The following is a 21,432-nucleotide window of genomic DNA, read 5'->3' as shown; positions in this document are numbered from 1 at the left end:
ATAAGAACCGTGGGGACAATTAAAAATGCAAAAAGACTATGGACACATCAAGTACTCTTCTACTATTGTAATGATCCCAACATAACTTCCAACTGCATTATGAACTACTTAAATCTACTGATAATTCAAAGTTGTATCTGTGTTAAAAAGAATCTACTAATTTGAAGTAACCAATATAATTAACACAGTAAAATAGGAATTTGCCGAAAAGAAATCTGAATTATCGGATAATTTAAATTATGAAAATTGAAATTAAGTGTAGTGTCATGAAAACCCTAGATGCCAAATGGGAAATATTAATTTCATCAGTTGGAACTTTCCCTTAGACCTTTACTGGAAATTCTTACAAGCAACTTTTTTCTAAAAGTAAACTGGCAGCCAAGATGGCCGCTGCAGACCAGAGACGACACGACTGACTCAACCTAGCTAGTGCAATGGTATGCTCTCGGTGATTAAATTATCTGGAATGACCTTATCAGTAGGGTCGTCAAGGGCCATCTACACCCTGTGACGACCAGGTGAGAAAGAGGTCTCGGGTTCCCTTTCAGCCTTTACCTGGTCTTACTGTAACAGGGTTTTATTTTTTAAGCACACTGTTTTTAGCTCCCCCTTGGTGAATCCATGTTCACTGCTTTCCAATTATATGGCAAAGAAACCAGCACAACAGGTTTTCTCAGGTTTAAAGAAGAAAACTGAAATTTATTAAACTCTAATACAGTTGATGCCTATGGATACACAACGCGCCCACGCAAGCATGAATACGCAATACACATACTGTTACAACCGACCGCTCCTGTCAAAGCCACCAATCAAAATATACGATTCTGATTGTGGTGGGAGAGACACACTGATAATTCAATCCCGTCGCTCCACAGATCGCCTAACATATCATTTAAAAATTTTCCAAATTAAAGAAAGACCCAGCCAAATTGTACCATCTGTTAACCCCCGAATGAGGCTAACTAAACCAGGTGTCTTTAAATCAACACATTAACTCTTTAATTAGAAGAACTAAATTCTTAAACACTATGAAGATATAAACAACATTTAAAATAGAAAAAATTAGAGTCCTTGCAAATTTACAGTCTAATGTTGCATGAACTCCTCACACGATGTTGCTCGAAGTCCTCACAGGATCTTTGTTGCTTGAAGTCCTCACAGAATGTTGCTTTCCTTCGCCAGTGGATTTCAATAATTAACGTCTTGCAAACTCTTTCAATGGAATCAAACTGACTTTAGAGTTTTTGAGGGATAAAAAATTGTCACAGCCTAACTTTCCTTCCTTCATTTTAAATTACCGGAGATCTCTGTCTTGACTTGATATTTTAGGATTTTGAGAGATAATAATTAAACAGACTAAAAACCTATTCCTTCAGTTTAAATGGTTGAGAGCTCTTTTTCAGGTGTCTGAACACCACAGCTGTCTTTGTCTTCTGTCTGTGTGTTCTGTTAGGACAAACTGTCCCACTAAAAGCCAGTTCAAGCTGAATTGTAACAAATGTATTGCATCAGGTTCACTCCCATTGGCTATATCTATGGTAATGAGAATGCACCCTTTGAATCGCAGTCTCCATATGGCTGTTTCTAAGGCAATGAAAATGCACCTTCCTATGACTCCTAAGGCTTGCCAGCTCTTAAAGCAATACTGATCCCTTGCAAGCCTTAAAGGCAAAATGCATATTCCTGAAACAAAAGCTACAGGACCATGACAACATGCAAATACAGACAGAAAAGAGCAGAAGAAATAAAGTGGAAAAGTTTGAGGCAATATCTGAAGAGTTTTTGTTCAGGGTCTTTGAACTCACTGTAGAGTTCTTGATTGTAGGTAGATCTTGCTTTTCATTGGGGCCCAGTATTATTCTTAAACCTTGTTCACTAGAGGAGACTTTTCTCTCTTGGGGTTCATGTGTCTCCAGTGGGTTTTTGGAGTTCCGTGAGAAAGAGATGGGAGCAGACAGAACAGGCAGGAGAGGAGGTCTGCTTCAGTCCAGGAGCATTCTGCCTTCTGCCGTTCAAAACTGTACAATTCAGGAAAAAAAACAGACTGTCAAGCAGATTAGTCATGTAACTAACTGGTTTGACAACGTCTGTTTGTAAATTGTATTGGAGAAGGGGATAGCTCCTGTGTTCCCAAACGCTGTCTGTTTATATACAAAAATGTCTTTCTAGCCAGGGGCCTGGCAATCCCTTGTAACAGGCCTTCTCTTCTGCCCAGCAACAATTTAAAATTTAATGTCCATGTGGCAAAATTAATATGCTTCATTCTTGGCAGGTGGGGCCATGGGCCTGCATGACGACCCATCGACTTTGAAAGAGCCAACCCCCCACCAAGTGTGACTGGATCACTTGAGGTATAGCGCGTAAAATCTCAGAGAAGATTCTAGAAAGACCTTATTAAAACCACAAAGGGGCTTGATGATGTCATGACTGCCTGTGCAGCTCTGGAGAGACTGTAATCTTTGTCACACAGAAAACAGACAGGAGTAACTGTAAAGCCATTAATGAAGCAGGTCTTTCTCTGTCTCTCCAGTAAATATCAGAAGTCCCAGCTGCAATTAAAAAAAGCCCCTCAAGCCGACAGTCCTCCACAGCCAACAATCGGGGGACAACCCCCTCTTCTGCCTTCAGGAGCCCTAGGAGAAGCAAGCCCACAACCGTGCACGTGGCCCAACGAGGACTTCAGGAATACAAATTCAGCTGAGGACTTGAGATTTAAAACTGTTTTTATATTCTGTTTATTCTGGACTGGACTCCAAACACCAAATCTGTTTTTTCTCTGTAATTTTTGCTTGTGTGTGACTCTCGTGTGAATGTGGGCGTGAATGCGTAGTGCATTTTAGTAGTTTTAACCAGTTTAGAGTGTTAAGAGCAATAAACTTACATCTTGTTTAAACTCAAGAAAACCTGTCTGATTGGTCCTTTTGCAATTACATTACAGAAAAAGGAGCAAGCGCTCACTGAGATGGTAAGTTCGATCACTGGGTTAAAAAAAGAGGATAAACCCTGTTGCAGTCAAACCAGAGAACAGGCGAAAGGGGAGTCTGAGACATCCTCACCTGACCATAACAGTCGACTATAATGTCCTTGAATCTGCTACCTTATCTGGAGGGTTATTCCAAATATTTATCACCTTCTAAATGAAAAAATTCTTTGTAATACATGTTTTAAATGTACTTTGCATGAATTTAAATGAATATTGTCTTGACCTATTAGCCTTCATTAAGGCTTTGTTAAAATCCTCTCCTGAGAAACTTATGCTGAACTGTGCAGGGAAGATAATTTATCTGAACCCATATTCGAAAGTGCCTTTAAAGGGAGAGTGAAATTTTGAATTAGCAGCTACTTTCCAAATGTGCAGCAACAAAGAACCTGCAGCATCCAGGTGACTGGTACATTGGCCGAATTACGCAACTCCCTTTTATACTTCCTGTGTTACTTCCCTTCATGCTCCAGAACCAGCAAAAATACTGATATCCCCCATCGGTGGTGTCTATGGGGTGGGGGGAAAGAACTCTTCCCTTAGTTCTTGGGGTATGGGTGCATTTTTCTTCATTTTATTTATGTCATTTACAGCAGGAGCAGACTGGCCATATGGGAAATCGGGAGATTTCTTGATCGCCCCTGCGAATGATTCCATAGCGCTGAATTATCAGTTTCCTTCTTTTTCCACAATGATAGATATTCTGCTTGAATATCGTTAATTAAACTGGCCCCCTGAAGGGAGCAAGCATACTGGTAGCAATTAAAGCCTTTCCTCTTATTGTAACAAAAAAAAGAATGTTCCAGAATAAACCGCGGACATAACACTTGAAAATCCTGAAGAATCATGCACTCTTTCGGGGGAGTCAGTCCGCTCATGTAAAACCCATCGCCAATTCATTGTTCAATTTCTGATTGTACTTCGTTAATTTATTGATAGACCTGCTTAGCATGTAAGTTTCCATCAATTCAATACCTGTAAGAGACATACTGAATGGTATTTCCCTTTAACAGCACTGTTTGCTCAGAGTATCTACTTAGGCAGTGCAAACAAACATGCATAAAGCACCCTGATTGCAATGTAAATTTATGCCCAGATCATGGTTTTATAACGTACCATACAGAGCTGTGGATTCATCAGTTAATTCTCATGAAGGTCTGTTTTTTGTATCACTACGCTAGCATAAAGAATGTTTATGGTATCTGAGTAAACATGAGGCACAGAACTTTACTGAAATATTGCAGGATGCAAATGATGCAACCACCACTTGTGGAGGATCCCGATAGGGTTAGAACAGTCAAATGGCAAGCTGCGCAGACGTTGCATAACTTCACAAATTTAGTTTCATGCCAGTGTGCAAGCTCCAAGAGTCTTGCAAAGTAACAACGATCAGTTCAAGGCAAAAACATAGGGCTGAATTTTCGCCATGGAGGCAGGAAACAGGAGCCACATCTGTTTTGGGTCAGAAATGCACCTTCAGTGGGAAAGTGATTAAAGTTCAGATTTTCACGAGAGTGAGCCCTTAATTGATATAGAGGTGGGTTTCCTGTCCACTTAGACCCAGTGAGGGTGGGAATGGAGGTAGGTCAGATGGGTGTGGTACTTGATTTAGACACCACTGAGGCTGCTAAAGCCTTCCACTTCACCAGAGGGAAGTGAGATGTCACAGGAGAGCTGGAAGCCTGGCACCCGGGGCAGGTCAGCACCTTGCTTCATCAATGCCGATCTGGACCTATAGTTGGAGGCCATGAGGGAGAGGAGGGAGGTCCTCTTCCCAGAGGGTGGCAGGAGGAGGCCACCTTGTCGTGCTGTAGAGACACCTCTTTGTTCAGGGTCATAGAATCATAACAGCACAGAAGGAAGCCATTTGGCCCATTGAGTCCATACTATCTCTCTGCAAAGCAATTAATCAGTCCCATTCCCCAGCTCTATCCAGTAGCCCAGTATGTTTATTTCCCTCAAGTGCCCATCCAATTTCCTTTGAAATCATTCATCGTCTCCGCTTCCACCACCCTTGTAGGCAGCAAAATCCAGGTCATTACAACGCACTGCATAAAAAAAGTTCTTCCTCATGTTCCCCCTGCATCTTTTGCCCAAAACCTTCAAACTGTGTCCCCTAGTTCTTGTACCATCAGCTAATGGGAAAAGCTCTTCTTTGTCTACCCTATCCAAACCTGTCAGAATCTTGTACACCTTTATCAAATCTCTCCTCAATCTCCTTTGCTCCAAGGAGAACAACCCCAGTTTCTCCAACCTAACCTTGTTGCTAAAATCCCTCATCCCTGGAAGCATTCTGGTAAATCTCCTCTGCACTCTCTCAAGGATCTTCATATTCTTCCTAAAGTGTGGTGACCAAAACTGGACTCAATATATAGTAGTGGACAAACCAGAGCTTTATAAAGGTTCAGCATAACCTCCCTGCTTTTGTATTCAATACTCTACTTATGAAGCGCAAGATCCTATATGCTGTGCTAACTGCTCTCTCAATATGTTCTGCCACCTTCAAAGATCTATGGACATGAACCACCAGGGCCCTCTGCCCCTGTACACTCTGTAGAACTGTACCATTTAGTACATATTTCCTCTCTTTATCCCTTTTGCCAAAATGCACCACCTTACATTTCTCCGTATTAAATTCCATCAGCCACTTTTCTGCCCATTCTGCTAGTCTATCTATGTCCTGTTGCAGTTGATTGGTATCATCCTCACTGTCTGCCACACCTCCAAGTTTGGTATCATTAGCAAATTTTGAAATTTTTCTCAGTATTCCAGTATCCAAGTCAGTTATATATATCAAAAAACCAGTGGTCACAGCACTGAACCTTGGGGAGCACCACTGTATACCATCTTCCAGTCTGAAAAACAACCATTTACCACAATTTGCGGTTTTCTGTCCTTAAGACAAAATTTTATCCAATTGGACACTGACCCTCCTATTCCTTGAGCCTCAATTTTGTTAACCAGCCTTTTATGTGGTACTTTGTCAAAAGTTTTCTTAAAATCCATATGGACACCATCCCTTCAACAACCTTCTCTGTCACTTCATCAAAAAAAAAACAATTAGATTAGTCAAGCATGATCTACCTTTTACAAATTCATGCTGGCTCTCCCTAATTAACTGAAACCTCTCTAAGTGCCTGTTGATTTTTTTCCCTGATCGTTGTTTCTAAAACCTTACCCACCATAGATGTTAAACTGACCAGTCTGTTGTTATTGGGAATGTCCTTATATCCTTTCTCTAATCCTGTGCCACTCTCCCATATCTAGGGAACACTGGAAGATTATGGCAAGCCCTTCCACTGTTTCCACTCCCACTTCTTCTAGCAACCTGGATGCAAGCCATCCAGACCAGGTGACTTATCCACTCTAAGCATAGCCAAGCTTTCCAGTACATCCTGCCTATCAATTTTCACCTCATCCATTACCTCTACCATCACTGCTTCTTACTGATATTTTGTCAGCATCCTCTTCCTTAGTAAACATTGATACAAAGCACCCATTAAGCATTCTAGCCTTGCCCTGTGCCTCTAAGCATATATCACCCACTTTGTCCCTAATAGGCCCCGTACCACCTCTTACTATTCACTTACTATTTACATGCTGGTGGAAGATTTTTGGGTGCCCTTTAATGTTTCTCCCTTTGTCAGATGTATTTTCCTCTTCACTTCCCCCCTCAACATATTGCATTTGGCCTGGTCCTCACTTGAAGATTTCACCTGACATGCATCATGCACCATCTTTTTTGTTTCATCATATTCTCTATCTCCCTTTTCATTCAAGGAGCCCTGGCTTTGGTTTCCTTTCCATTCGCCCTTGTTGGAATGTACCTAGCCTGTACCTGAAACATCATCTCCTTAAAGTTCACCTGTTGTTCCCTTACAGTGTTTCCTGTCAATCTTTGGTTCCATTTTACCCTGGCTAATCCCCTCTCATCCCATTGAAGAAAGCCCTCTTGCAATTTAAAAGTTCTATTTTAGATTGTTCCTTGCTCTTTGCCATTGCTAACCTAAACTTTATGATTCAATGATCACTCTTACTCAAGTGTCCCCCCACAGACACTCAGTCCACTTGGCCCGCCTTCTTTCCCAGAGCCAGATCCAGCAAAGCCTCCTCCTCCTGGCCTACTCCTGCTCTTAATTCGTATGTTCATATGTATGTTCATAGTTGGACCAAGAACATACTGGTCAAGGAAGTTCTCCTGAACTCATTTCAGAAATTCCTCCCCCTCTTTTCCCTTTACTCTAATATTATCCAAATCAATATTTTGGTAATTAAAGTCCCCCAATATCACCAATCTACAGTTTTGAAGATCTCTGTGATTTCCCTGCAGATTTGCTCCTCTATCTCTCTCACTATTTGGCAGCCAATAGAATATCCCAGTAGCATGATCATCTCCTTTTTGTTTCTCAACTTTAACCAAATGGATTCTGTCTTTGCCCCCCTCAAGGACATTCTCTGTTTCCAACACGACAATGGCTTCCTTAATCAGTACTGCCACCCAGCCTCCCTTTTCCCCTTCCCTATCTTTTCTGAACACTTTGTAACCTTGAACATTAAGCACCCAATCCTCACCATTTTTAATAAAAACAGGAAGTGCTGGAAATACTCAGGCAGCATCTGTGGTGAGAAAAGCAGAGTTAACGTTTCAGATCTGTAACCTTTCATCACAACAGATGCTGCCTGACCTGCTGAGTATTTTCAGCACTTTCTGTTTTATTTCAGATTTCCAGCATCTGCAGTATTTTGTTTTTAGCTCACCATTTTTAAGCCACGTTTCAGTTAATGCCATGACATCATATTCCCACACGACTATTTGTACTTGTAACTCACCAATTTTATTCACCACACTTTGAGCGTTTACATACATGCAGTGAAAACGTGTCTTCGTATTCCTCATAGCCCTTCTCAGTCTGCTCCTATCTACTATGGTACTACTTCCATCTCTAGTACTATCGAACACTCTCACTCCTTTGTGCACTGATCCTCACTACTTTCCCAATTCTACTCTCGCCAACCCAGAGATTACAATGTTCGAGGTCCTATTTTTAAATTCGTCCCCAGCTCCTGAAAATCTGACCGTAGGACCTCAATATCTGCTCTCTCTCTGTCCGATGTGTAACACAACTTCTGGTTCACTTCCTTCCCCCTGCAGAATATCCTGCACCTTCTCTGTGATGTCCTTTACCCTGGCATCAGAGGCAACACACCAAGCGGGACTCACAATGATGGTTACAGAATTGCCTGCCTATCCCCCTAACTATGGAATCTCCTATAACGACTGAATTGCTTCTCTTTGCTGTTCCCTTCTGTGCAATCCCTTGCCATTGGACTGCACTCCTTCAAGGCGGTGTCACACCCAGCAGTCTCCAAAGCTGAGTACCAGATTAACAGTGGTTCACACCCTGAAGACTCCTGCACTTTCTGCCTCTTCCTACTCTTCCGGATGGCCACCCATCTACTAGCCTGAACTCTCACTGCTGATTACCACCTACTGCTCTCCCTCAACTGATGAATCAGTACTCCTCCATGTTGAACACCATCTTGAAGAAGCACTGAGGGTAGCAAGGGCACAGATGTACTCTCGGCGGGGGGACTTCAATGTTTTTCACCAAGAGTGGCTCAGTAGCACCACTACTAGTCAAGCTGGGTGAGTTCTGAAGGACATATCTGCCAGACTGGGCCTGCAGCAAGTGGTGAGCGAACCAACAAGAGGGAAGAACCTTCTTGACTTCATCTTCACCAATCTACCCATCGCAGATGTATCTGTTCTTGACAGTATTGGTAGGAGTGACCACCGCACAGCCCTTGTGGAGACAAAGTCCCATCTTCAAACTGAGGATACCTTCCATCATGTTATGTAACAATACCACTGTACTAAATGGGATAGATTCAGTACAGATCTAGCAGCTCAAAACTGGGAATCCATGAGTAGCTGGGGATCATCAGTAGTAGCAGAATTGTACTCCAAAACAATCTGTAACTTCAAGGTCCGGCATATCCCTCACTCCAGCATTACCATCAAGCTAGGGGACCAACCTGCTTCAATGAGAACAAGCCAGAAGCAGCACTAGGCATACCTAAGAATGCCAACCTGGTGAAGTTATAACACCCTGAACAGCATAATCGGCATGCCAGAGACAGAGCTAAGTGATCGCACAACCAATGGACCAGATCAAAGGTCTGCAGTCCTGCCATAGCCAGTTGTGAATGGTGGTGAAAATTTAACAACTAATGGAAGGAGGAGGTTCCACAAACATTTCCACTCTTTATGATGGTGGAGCGCAGCCTATCAGAATAAAAGACAAGGCTGAAGTGTTTGCAACCACCTTCAGCCAGTAGTGCCAAATGCATAATCCACCTCAGCCTCTGCCCGAGGTCCTGAGCAACACAGATGCCAGTGTTCAGCCAATTACATTCACTCCACATGATATCAAGAAATAGTCGAGCACACTGGATACAGCAAAGACAATGGGCCGCGACAACATCCCAGCTGTAGTGCTAAACATGTGCTCCAGAACTAGCTGCACTCCTAGCCAAGCTGTTCCACTACAGCTACAACCTGAGCCTTCTCAGACACTACTGTTCAGATATGTCATGGCAACTCAGCCTCGACACGCTGTGTCGCAGGTAGTGCTTCCTGAGAGCTGCACCCCTCTGTCACACCTGTCGGGTCCCCTCTCTTATGTCCAGCTACAGGTCTCTGACCAGCAGGCTAGTACTGCTGCTGTTGACAGTCATATTGGTTCTCATCTCAGCTCCAATCTAAGGTAGCCATGGCACTACTCATCCCGATGTGTTTGACAAAAATTTCCTAAGTGTACAAAGTAACCTCTTAGCAAAACTACTGTGAACAAGCATTTTCCTGCAGGTAAAAAAGCACCTGTGAGTACACAGTATTAAAGAAATTCCATGAGATTGATTCAGCCCCCTCAATTGCTGCTGTATTCTCATCTTGCCTTCACTGGCAAATTTCAAGAAGCACAGAAAAGCCATGGATGCACCAAAAATTTCAAAGTCAGTTGAAATATCACTTCAACTGAGTGATTAATATATGCTAATAGGCAGCCAGTCTCTCCCCAGGGGGTTGTGTGCTAGCAGCCTAATGCATTCCAGTTAAATGCCAAAGTCGACGTGTCGGATCCTGCTTCCCGAAGCACTAGCATTCTTGTTGACTTTAACCCTCCACCCGCACCCAATCCACACACTCCCCCAGGTTAAAATTTCCCTCATTGTTTTTGAGAATTCTTAGAGGGCGGCACAGTGGCGCAGTGGTTAGCACCGTGGCCTCACAGCTCCAGCGACCCGGGTTCAATTCTGGGTACTGCCTGTGTGGAGTTTGCAAGTTCTCCCTGTGTCTGCGTGGGTTTCCTCCGGGTGCTCCAGTTTCCTCCCACATGCCAAAGACTTGCAGGTTGATAGGTAAATTGGCCATTATAAATTACCCCTTGTATAGGTAGGTGGTAGGGAAATATAGGGACAGGTGGGGATGTGATAGGAATATGGGATTAGTGTAGGATTAGTATAAAATGGGTGGTTGATGGTCAGCACAGACTTGGTGGGCCGAAGGGCCTGTTTCAGTACTGTATCTCTAAATAAAAATAAAAATAAATAATTCATAGCACCGACAACGGCAAATTGCATTTCTATAGAGTTCCTCTATGCAGGAAGACAATTCAGAGTCTATAGCCTTAAGGAGAGCACAAGAGAGGATGCCAAATCAGAGAAGCAAAGGGAAAATTGGTGAATGACCTGAGGCACAATCAAAGAGAAGGTTTGAAGTTTTTCAAAGTTGGCAAGGTGTTACAGTGGGCAAAACTGGGAAGAAGGCTCTTGAAAGTAGAAATGTAGTATGTGTAGTATTTGCCTTCAGTTGCCCGGGCCCTAAGCTCTGCAATATCCTCCATACACCTCTCTGCCTCTCTACCTCGCTTTTCTTCTTTAAGACACTTCTTAAAATCTACCTCACCTGACCTATCTCCTGATGTGGCATGGTGTCAGATCTTGTTTTATAATGCTCTGTGAAGCCCTGTAGCACTTTTTATTACATTAAAGGTGCTATATAAATATCATTGATTGTTGTTGTTGTGAATGAGCAGCCATTCATGATGGAATGCAGGGACGAGTGAACAAGAAGCTAAGTGGTGGAGGAGCAGAGTGTGCATGCAGGAATACAAGTTAGAATGACATTTCTATGGTTCTATTACTAAGGTAGCTGAGTGACTGTACCATCAAAAATTAGTCTTAATATGACTTCAAAAAAAATGTTCTGTGGCAGTTAAATAGTAATCATGACACTTCTGGTGTGTGCTGAAATATCCACACCATGTCCCTTTTACTTTGCCTGAAGTTTATTCAATTTGTGCAGGTAAAAGTATATTTATCACCTTGAATAGTTTTTAAATGGGAAGATTTATCTCAATTTGCATGTTCCTTGATTTCAACTACAATTTGATCATCTCTATAACACGAAGAATAAAAACCATTCTTGATCCTTCTTTTAGTATTTTTATTAAATAACACTTACATCAGTTTTTTTCCAATTATGATGTATTCAGTAGTGTCACTTCCCCAGGAACCCACTAGATCAAGTTCCCATAATCTGGCTACATATTTACAAATTTAGTTTTGCTACGAATGAGTCATATATATAATGTAAATATGAAAAGTTGAATGGTAGTGAGTGCAATGAAAATAATTTTATCTTAGGATGAGCTGGACTTACAGCCAACAAAATCGGAACTCAGTGATGCCACTGATTCTCTAGCCAGCAGAAAAGCCCCTGGGAAGGACAGCATTACCCCTGAAATAATCAAGAGTGCCAAGCCTGCTATACTTTCAGCACTACTTGAACTGCTATGCCTGTGCTGGGACGAGGGAGCAGTACCTCAGGACATGCGCGATGCCAATATCATCACCCTCTATAAAAACAAAGGTGACCGCGGTGACTGCAACAACTACCGTGGAATCTCCCTGCTCAGCATAGTGGGGAAAGTCTTTGCTCGAGTTGCTCTAAACAGGCTCCAGAAGCTGGCCGAGCGCGTCTACCCTGAGGCACAGTGTGGCTTTCGTGCAGAGAGATCGACCGTTGACATGCTGTTCTCCCTTCATCAGATACAGGAGAAATGCCGCGAACAACAGATGCCCCTCTACATTGCTTTCATTGATCTCACCAAAGCCTTTGACCTCATCAGCAGACGTGGTCTCTTCAGACTACTAGAAAAGATTGGATGTCCACCAAAGCTACTAAGTATCATCACCTCATTCCATGACAATATGAAAGGCACAATTCAACATGGCGGCACCTCATCAGACCCCTTTCCTATCCTGAATGGCGTGAAACAGGGCTGTGTTCTCGCACCCACACTTTTTGGGATTTTCTTCTCCCTGCTGCTTTCACATGCGTTCAAGTCTTCTGAAGAAGGAATGTTCCTCCACACAAGATCAGGGGGCAGGTTGTTCAACCTTGCCCGTCTAAGAGCAAAGTCCAAAGTACGGAAAGTCCTCATCAGGGAACTCCTCTTTGCTGACGATGCTGCTTTAACATCTCACACTGAAGAGTGTCTGCAGAGTCTCATCGACAGGTTTGCGGCTGTCTGCAATGAATTTGGCCTAACCATCAGCCTCAAGAAAACGAACATCATGGGGCAGGACGTCAGAAATGCTCCATCCATCAATATTGGCGACCACGCTCTGGAAGTGGTTCAAGAGTTCACCTACCTAGGCTCAACAATCACCAGTAACCTGTCTCTAGATGCAGAAATCAACAAGCGCATGGGAAAGGCTTCCACTGCTATGTCCAGACTGGCCAAGAGAGTGTGGGAAAATGGCGCACTGACACGGAACACAAAAGTCTGAATGTATCAAGCCTGTGTCCTCAGTACCTTGCTCTATGGCAGCGAGGCCTGGACAACGTATGTCAGCCAAGAGCGACGTCTCAATTCATTCCATCTTCACTGCCTCCGGAGAATACTTGGCATCAGGTGGCAAGACCGTATCTCCAACACAGAAGTCCTCGAGGCGGCCAACATCCCCAGCTTATACACACTACTGAGTCAGCGGCGCTTGAGATGGCTTGGCCACGTGAGCCGCATGGAAGATGGCAGGATCCCCAAAGACACATTGTACAGCGAGCTCGCCACTGGTATCAGACCCACCGGCCGTCCATGTCTCCGCTTTAAAGACATCTGCAAATGCGACATGAAGTCCTGTGACATTGATCACAAGTCGTGGGAGTCAGTTGCCAGCGTTCGCCAGAGCTGGCGGGCATCCATAAAGGCGGGGCTAAAGTGTGGCGAGTCGAAGAGACTTAGCAGTTGGCAGGAAAAAAGACAAAAGCGCAAGGGGAGAGCCAACTGTGTAACAGCCCCGACAAACAAATTTTTCTGCTGCACCTGTGGAAGAGCCTGTCACTCTAGAATTGGCCTTTATAGCCAATCCAGGCGCTGCTCCACACACCACTGACCACCTCCAGGCGCTTACCCATTGTCTGTCGAGATAAGGAGGCCAAAGAAGATATTTCATTCTTATAGTTTATAATGTTATTTGAATTCTTCGGGTTTTTTATTATCATTCTAACTTACCCATTATACCCTGTTTATTTTAACATTTAGTAAACTGATTATGACATTTGTTGTGGTAATATTATGGAGGTCTTGTTTTTTCAACTTGTAAATGTTCAACTTTCAAATAGAAAATACTATAAATAAGCACAAAATACATAAGAGTTTTGTTTTTGGCAAGTTATTGTTGAAGAATACTTACCTGGGAGAGATCCATCATTCAGAACATTTAATTCCTTCGAAATAACTTTACTGTTGGCTACCACAGTTCCAAAATCAACTTCTGGATCAATACTAAGATCACAAGCAGAAACAAACCTGCACAAGAAGACAAAAAAACAGTGTGATCCAGCCAATTAATTCTAATATCAGCAATCCAATGAATCCTAAAAAATGGTAGAAAGTAGCTGAAGTAGTTATTCTATTCACACCAAGCCACACAAAGTGACATCACTCTCACACAGCCTCATATTAATAACCAGTCATCTAGATGAAGCACTCTACAAACGAAGTGCTCCAACTCAAAGAAATTGATGTGACAATAGAAAATCTGGCAAAAACCCTCAATTCTCTACAAAAATACTTCCTGTTGGCTTGTAACGGAGCAGAAATAACACAAGCTGCAAAAGCATCCCTGACCAAGATTGCTCTGCACTCTTTGTGGAACAAGAAATATGGTGGTGTGTGACAATAGTGTGAATCTAATAAAGAAAAAGTAAACATTAACAATATTTATGTTGCTCTTTTCAACATGATACAACTATATCCATAAGGTAATTAATTTGATTTTGTGAGAAAATATTTTCAGTGAAGTTCATATTATAATTTTAGCAGGGATTTATTAAAAACTCTCTGCCTCTCTACTTCTTTCCTCCTCATCTGCCCTATTATCTCTTTATGTGACTTGATGCCAAATTTTGTTTCATAATGCTCCTGTGAGGCACCTTGGGAAGTTTTATTATGTTAGCGGCCCTATATAATTGCAAGTTGTTGTTGTCTGTAGTGAATCTATATGATAAGATTGTTTGTGTCCATTGGGATCACAACATAGAAAGCAGCCAACTTTGGCACAGTGGTAGCACTCGTGTCTCTGAGTCAGAACTGTTGTAGCTCAACACCACTCCAGAAATCCCAGTACCTTGGGATAATTATCAACTCTGGTGGTTGCAGAAACTGGCAGTAAAAAATTTGTTGCCTGTTATGCACTTCTCCTGATTTCCTTTCCATTGATTCCAGGTTGCTTTATAAATCTTCATCTGACAATTTAATAGCATTCATTGTATACTTATGATACATATAATTGCGGTAAATTAAGCAATCCTGCTTTTCCAGGAAAAGGATAATAAAAATTCCAATATTGGACAAATACAATCTCTAGACTTCATTTTTGTGTCTCAACACTCTCTTAATTTCCAATGGAATTGACGAATTGGTACATGACATTTTACTGATGACGTCTCTTCTGGACCTCAAACAATAAACAGTATTAATGTTCTTTGATAATCCTATCTCAGTTGTTATGCATTATCAACTCTACACAGTGTATGCTATTTCTAAATTAATGAAATGAATTATTAAATAATACATACGCAAACAGTGGGATGTGAATAACATCATTATTTATGGTTATAATGCATTCATCTTTTGCATCTTCTCTTTTATCTGTGGAATATTCTATAATTGCTGCAATCTGTACTCCCGGTGCAATTTTTTTTCCATTATTCTTCGCAATGATCCTGAATAACTGTAAAGGGGGAGACAAATTTTACTGTATTGAATTCAAGCAATTCAGTCTGCCAAACCATCTTTGGTTTCGGCCCTTGGAGGGCCGAAGGGCCTGTTCCTGTGCTGTAATTATCTTAAACACCTAGCCAAGCTACCTTTACTTAAGGAGGCAAGTCTACAGATTCCACCACAGTTGCTTAAGCATATTCAAGAAGATTTGTCGATGCATTACCAGCCTCAGAACTTTGCCATCTCCTGCAGCCCAACCTGCAACCTTTGTCTGGAACTGTGATGCCTCTTCCATAGCTATCACTACTATCTTGAGCTTCCATGCAACTGCTTCTTTTCCAGCTGCCTCAGGTGACAGATCAGTATACCTTGTTTGTCAAGGTAAATAACTTTTACAACTGATAATTGCCAGCACCAAGAGAGGGTGACTGAGTTCCTAAAAGTGTAGGGCCTCACTGATGCAGCCCATGTGACTATTTGGGCTCCATCCACGAATGCAATCGTTTTAAGTACAGGAAAGGATTCTATTCAATGAATGCACAGGTTGTACTTGGCCATCCACACCACATCATGCAAGTGGATGCCAAGCAGCCTGGAGGCTGCCACAAAATATTCATCCTATACAAGTTTACACTACTATTATTATTGAATAGCATATCGAGACAAGAATTACAGAAATACATAGAAGTTATTTGCCAAAACACACCCTTCAAACTAAACAATCTGTGATGTTGTTTACTTTTCATGCAAGCAAAAAGTCCTAAACACATTTATCCACCCTGCTCAAATATCCCATCATTCTCTTTTACTTCTGCCACTTATCCAATCTAATCTTGAATGTTGTCATAGTTTATGCCTCAAACACTAATCCCGGAAGTGAATTTTACAGCCTCATAAATCTGAGTAAAGAAGTTTCTCTTTCTCTCTCTCTAAATCTCTTACAAAAAATCTTGTATTCTTGGCCCCCCTTTCTAGACCCTGTAGCTACTGAAAATAGTTTGCTACTAGCTACCCTGTCTCATCCTTTCACAATATTAAATATTTCAGTCCTATCACCCCTTAATCTCTGTTGTTCTAATGAAATAGTCCAAAATTTTCCAAATCTTTTTTCTATTTCCTCATACAAGATAGCATCACAGTGAATCTGCATTATACCCCCATCCAGAGTCTCACTATACTTCCCATAAGGTGGATGTGAATTTTGCATATAATACTCTAACTGAAGTTCTATACACTCATCATTACCTCTTGGCTTTTCTATTCAATATCTTGTCATAAAACCTAGAATTTAAATGATATTTTTACCTCATGAAACCTTCAAATCCTTATGCTTTAGCACAAAACCTAGCCTACTTCCAGTGAGAAAAATTTTTTTTATACCAAAATGCATCACTTCACATATACATTGAATTCCATCTGCCATTTTTAGCCCATTTTCCCCTCTTCACCTCTTTTTAATATCTTTTTACAGCTTCCTTTAGTATTTCTAAGAATTAACCATACTTCCTATTGTACTCTATTTTACCATAAATCTTTGATATACATGGTGAACAGAAGTGGCCACAGAACAGATCCCTGAATGACACCAATAACCACTTCCAACTGCTCTGAAAAACTCGCTTAATTCCTATTCTGTTTCCTCCCTTCTAACCATTTTTGAATCAAGTGTGCTACCCTCACTCTAATGCCAGACCCCTTAACTTTCTCCAGTAATTTTCCATGTGGTACCTTGTCAAAGATTTATTTCAGGGGCATGGATGCACTCTTGATCCATAGCTCATGATGCCAGTCTGGAACCATGGCTGAAGTCAATAAGGCACATGTTTCCACAGGATACAGACAGAACATACCACAGGTCTATTGAGGTAAAGATTCTGCTGATTGAACAGGTTTGCCAGTGTGCTATTGTACAGCCCTCTAAAGGGGTTCAAAATGAAAGTGGTATGCTACATACTGCACAATTTTGCCAACTGAAGAGGGGTCACCATAGAAAACAAGGGTCAGGCCATCCATGAAGAGGATGATGACAATGTGTTTGAGGCTAAAAAGCTGTACAATACACTGGAGCAGCAGCAAAAAAGACAAATTAGCAATGTCTAGTGAACAACAATTTTATTAAATGTCATCCCAATACAAGCATTGCTGAATACATCATGCCAACAAACGTTCTCCAAGCATCATATGCACGATTATTCTCTACTGGACCTCATCGACCATGCATACCCATCTATTCAGCTCTGCTACAGTAACCTGCCTCATTACAATGAAACCTCAAAATCAAACTGGAAATCCAGATTCACACACAAAAAAAAAATCTCTGGAGCTACCAGAGCAGATAACAAGGTCACAGGAGAGAAACAGGCAGCCAGAGGGACCCCACCATTCCTCGCCTTAGATTGCATCCGTCCTGGACCTGTGAATCACAATTTGATGGAGCATTCCTGTGTTAGGCCACTTCAGGAATTCAGCAGAGATGGGAGGAATACTCCCAAGAAAATGAGAGCACAGATATGGAAACATAGAACCATAGAAAAATTACGGCACTGAAGGAGGCCATTCAGCCTGTCGTGTCCATGCCGGCCGGAAAAAAAAACTAGCCGCCCAGTCTAATCCCACCTTCCAGCACAAGGTCCATAGCCTTGCAGGTTACAGCACTTCAGGAGTATGTCCAGGTACCTTTTAAAAGAATTGAGGGTTTCTGCCTCCACCACCATTCATGGCAGTGAATTCCAGACACACACCACCCTCTGGATGAACAAGTTTTTCCTCATGTTCCCTCTAATCCTTCTACCAATCACCTTAAATCTGTGCTCCCTGGTAATTGACCTCTCCACTAGGGGAAACAGGTCCTTCCTGGCTAATCTATCTAGGCCCCTCATAATTTTGTACCCCTCTATTAAGACATCCCTCAACCTCCCTCTTTTCTAAGGAAAACAACCCTAGCCTATCCAATCTTTCCTCATAGCTGCAATTTTCAAGCCCTGGCAACATTCTTGCAAATCTCCTCTGCACTCTCTCCAGAGCAATTATGTCCTTTCTGTAATGTGGTGACCAGAACTGTATGCAACACTCCAAGTGTGGCCTAACCAGTGTTTTATACAGTTCCAGCATTACATCCCTGCTTTTGAATTCTATACCTCAGCCAATAAAGGAAAGCATTCCATATGCCTTCTTCACCACTCTATCTACCTGTCCTGCCACTTTCAGGGACACTCCAAGGTCTCTCACTTCTTCCACCCCTCTCAATATCCTCCCGTTTATTGTGTATTCCCTCACTTTATTTGCCCTCCCCAAATGCATTACCTCCCACTTTTCTGGATTGAATTCCATTTGCCACTTTTCCACCCACTCAACCAAACCATTGATATCATTCTGGAGTCTACAGCTATCCTCTTCACTGTCAACTACACGGCCAATTTTTGTGTCATCAGCAAATTTCTCAATCAGGCCTCCCACATTTAAGTCCAAATCATTAATATATACCACAAACAGCAAGGGACCCAACACTGAGCCCTGTGGAATGCCACTGGAAGCAGCTTTCCATTCACAAAACATCCGTCGACTACTACCCTTTGTTTCCTGTTCCTGAGCCAATTCTGGATCCAACCTGCTACATTGCCCTGGCTTTCATTTTACTGACCAGTCTACCATGTGGGACCTTGTCAAATGCCTTACTAAAGTCCATGTAGGTCACATCCACTGCACTACCCTCATCAATCCTTCTTGTTACTTCCTCAAAAAACTCAATTAAGTGAGTAAAACATGACCTTCCCTTAACAAATCCATGCTGACTATCCCTGATTAATCCGTGCCTTTCTAAGTAGCAGTTTATCCCGTCCCTCAGAATAGATTCTAACAATTTACCCACCACCGAGATCAGACTGACTGGCCCATAATTATTTGGCCTATCCCTCGTACCCTTTTTAAACAATGGTACAATGTTTGCAGACCTCCAATCGTCTGGTACCTCTCCTGTATCTAGTGAGGACTTGAAGATGATCCTCAGCGCATCTGCTATTTCCTCCCTGACTTCCTTTAATAACCTGGGATGCAATCCATCCGGCCCTGGCGATTTATCCACTTTTAAGGATGTCAGACCCTCTGGTACTTCCTCTCTCATTATGCTTATCGTATCTAATATTTCACACTCCTCCTCTTTAACTACAATGTCTACATCAACCCTCTTCTTTGTGAAGACAGAAACAAAAAACTCATTAAGAACCCTGCCCACATCTTCTGCATCCACGTATAAGTTCCTTTGCACGTCTCTGATAGGCCCTACCCTTTCCTTAGTTATCCTCTTGCTCTGAATGTACTGAGAAAACATCTTTGGGTTTTCCTTGATTTTAGCTGCCAATAATTTTTCATGTCCTCTCTTCGCTTTTCCAATTTCCTTTTTTACTTCACCCCTACACTTTCTAAACTCCTCTAGGCTTTCTAAAGTATTAAGATTTTTGTAATCGTCATAAGCTTTCTTCTTCTGCTTTAACTTACCCTGTAAGCTTCTAGATATCCAAGGGGCTCTAGATTTGGCAATACCACCCTTTTTTTTTTAATTCATTCATAGGATGTGGGCAATGCTGGCCAGGCCAGCATTTATTGCCCATCCTTAATTGCCCTTAAGAAGGTGGTGGTGGGCTGCCGTCTTGAACCGCTGCAGTCCATTTGGGGTAGGTATACCCACAGTGCTGTTAGGAAGGGAGTTCCAGGATTTTGAACCAGCGACAGTGAAGGAACGGCAAAATAGTTCCAAGTCAGGATGGTGTGTGACTTGGAGGGGAACTTGCAGGTGGTGGTGTTCCCATGTATTAGCTGCCCTTGTCCTTCTAGTTGGTAGAGGTCGCGGGTTTGGAAGGTGCTGTCTGAGGAGCCTTGGTGCATTGCTGCAGTGCATTTTGTAGATGGTACACACTGCTGCCACTGTGCGTCGGTGGTGGACAGAGTGAATGTTTGTAGATGGTGTGCCAATCAAGCGGGCTGCTTTGTCCTGGATGGTGTCGAGCTTCTTGAGTGTTGTTGGAGCTGTACCCATCCAGGCAAGTGGAGAGTATTCCATCACATTCCTGACTTGTGCCTTGCAGATGATGGACAGGCTTTGGGGAGTCAGGAGGTGAGTTACTCACCTCAGGATTCCTAGCCTCTGACCTGCTCTTGTAGCCACGGTATTTATTTGGCTACTCCAGTTCAGTTTCTGGTCAATGGTAGCCCCTAGGATGTTGATAGTGGGGGATTCAGCGATGGTAATGCCGTTGAATGTCAAGGTGAGATGGTTACATTCTCTCTTGTTGGAGATGGTCATTGCCTGGCACTTGTGTGGCGCGAATGTTACTTGCCACTTATCAGCCCAAGCCTGGATATTGTCCAGGTCTTGTTGCATTTCTACAAGGACTGCTTCAGTAACTGAGGAGTCCCGAATGGTGCTGAACATCGTGCAATCATCAGTGAACATCCCCACTTCTGACCTTGTGATTGAAGGAAGGTCATTGATGAAGCAGCTGAAGATGGTTGGGCCTAGGACACTACCCTGAGGAAGCCCTGCAGTGATGTCCTGGAGCTCAGATGATTGACCTCCAACAACCACAACCATCTTCCTTTGCGCTAGGTATGACTCCAGCCAGCGGAGGGTTTTCCTCCTGATTCCCATTGACCTTAGTTTTGCTAGGGCTCCTTGATGCCACACTCGGTCAAATGCTGCCTTGATGTCAGGGGCAGTCACTCTCACCTCACCTCTTGAGTTCAGCCCTTTTGTCCATGTTTGAACCAAGGCTGTAATGAGGTCAGGAGCTGAGTGGCCCTGGCAGAACCCAAACTGAGCGTCACTGAGCAGGTTATTGCTAAGCAAGTGCCGCTTGATGGCACTGTTGATGACGCCTTCCATCACTTTACTGATGATTGAGAGTAGGCTGATGGGGCGGTAATTGGCCGGGTTGGACTTGTCCTGCTTTTTGTGTACAGGACATACCTGGGCAATTTTCCACATTGCTGGGTAGATGCCAGTGTTGTAGCTGTACTGGAACAGCTTGGCTAGGGGCGCGGCAAGTTCTGGAGCACAGGTCTTCAGTACTATTGCCGGAATATTGTCAGGACCCATAGCTTTTGCAGTATCCAGTGCCTTCAGTCGTTTCTTGATGTCACACGGAGTGAGTCGAATTGGCTGAA

The 21,432-nt window shown here is 42.7% G+C and overlaps 1 protein-coding gene across 3 annotated transcripts in view; it reads right to left on the bottom strand.

Annotated features, from left to right (window-relative positions):
• LOC137374438 (cilia- and flagella-associated protein 47-like) overlaps positions 1 to 21,432 on the bottom strand; it is a 777,638-nt gene that overhangs the window by 751,772 nt on the left and 4,434 nt on the right. For 2 of the 3 annotated variants that reach the window (XM_068040550.1, XM_068040552.1), the window contains exons 2-3: positions 15,129 to 15,283; positions 13,742 to 13,857 (exon numbers count right to left, since the gene is read on the bottom strand). The exons of the other annotated variant lie outside the window; for it this stretch is intronic. In XM_068040550.1, the coding sequence (XP_067896651.1) occupies positions 13,742 to 13,857; positions 15,129 to 15,283 (271 nt within the window). The remainder of the gene's footprint in view (positions 1 to 13,741; positions 13,858 to 15,128; positions 15,284 to 21,432) is intronic. 3 annotated transcript variants of the gene reach the window in all.

The sequence above is a fragment of the Heterodontus francisci genome, chromosome 10, assembly GCF_036365525.1.
Source record: "Heterodontus francisci isolate sHetFra1 chromosome 10, sHetFra1.hap1, whole genome shotgun sequence".
In the NCBI taxonomy this organism is placed as follows: Eukaryota; Metazoa; Chordata; class Chondrichthyes; order Heterodontiformes; family Heterodontidae; genus Heterodontus; species Heterodontus francisci.
The sequence above is the reverse complement of the archived record's forward strand: the minus strand, read 5'-3'. Positions and strand labels throughout refer to the sequence as shown.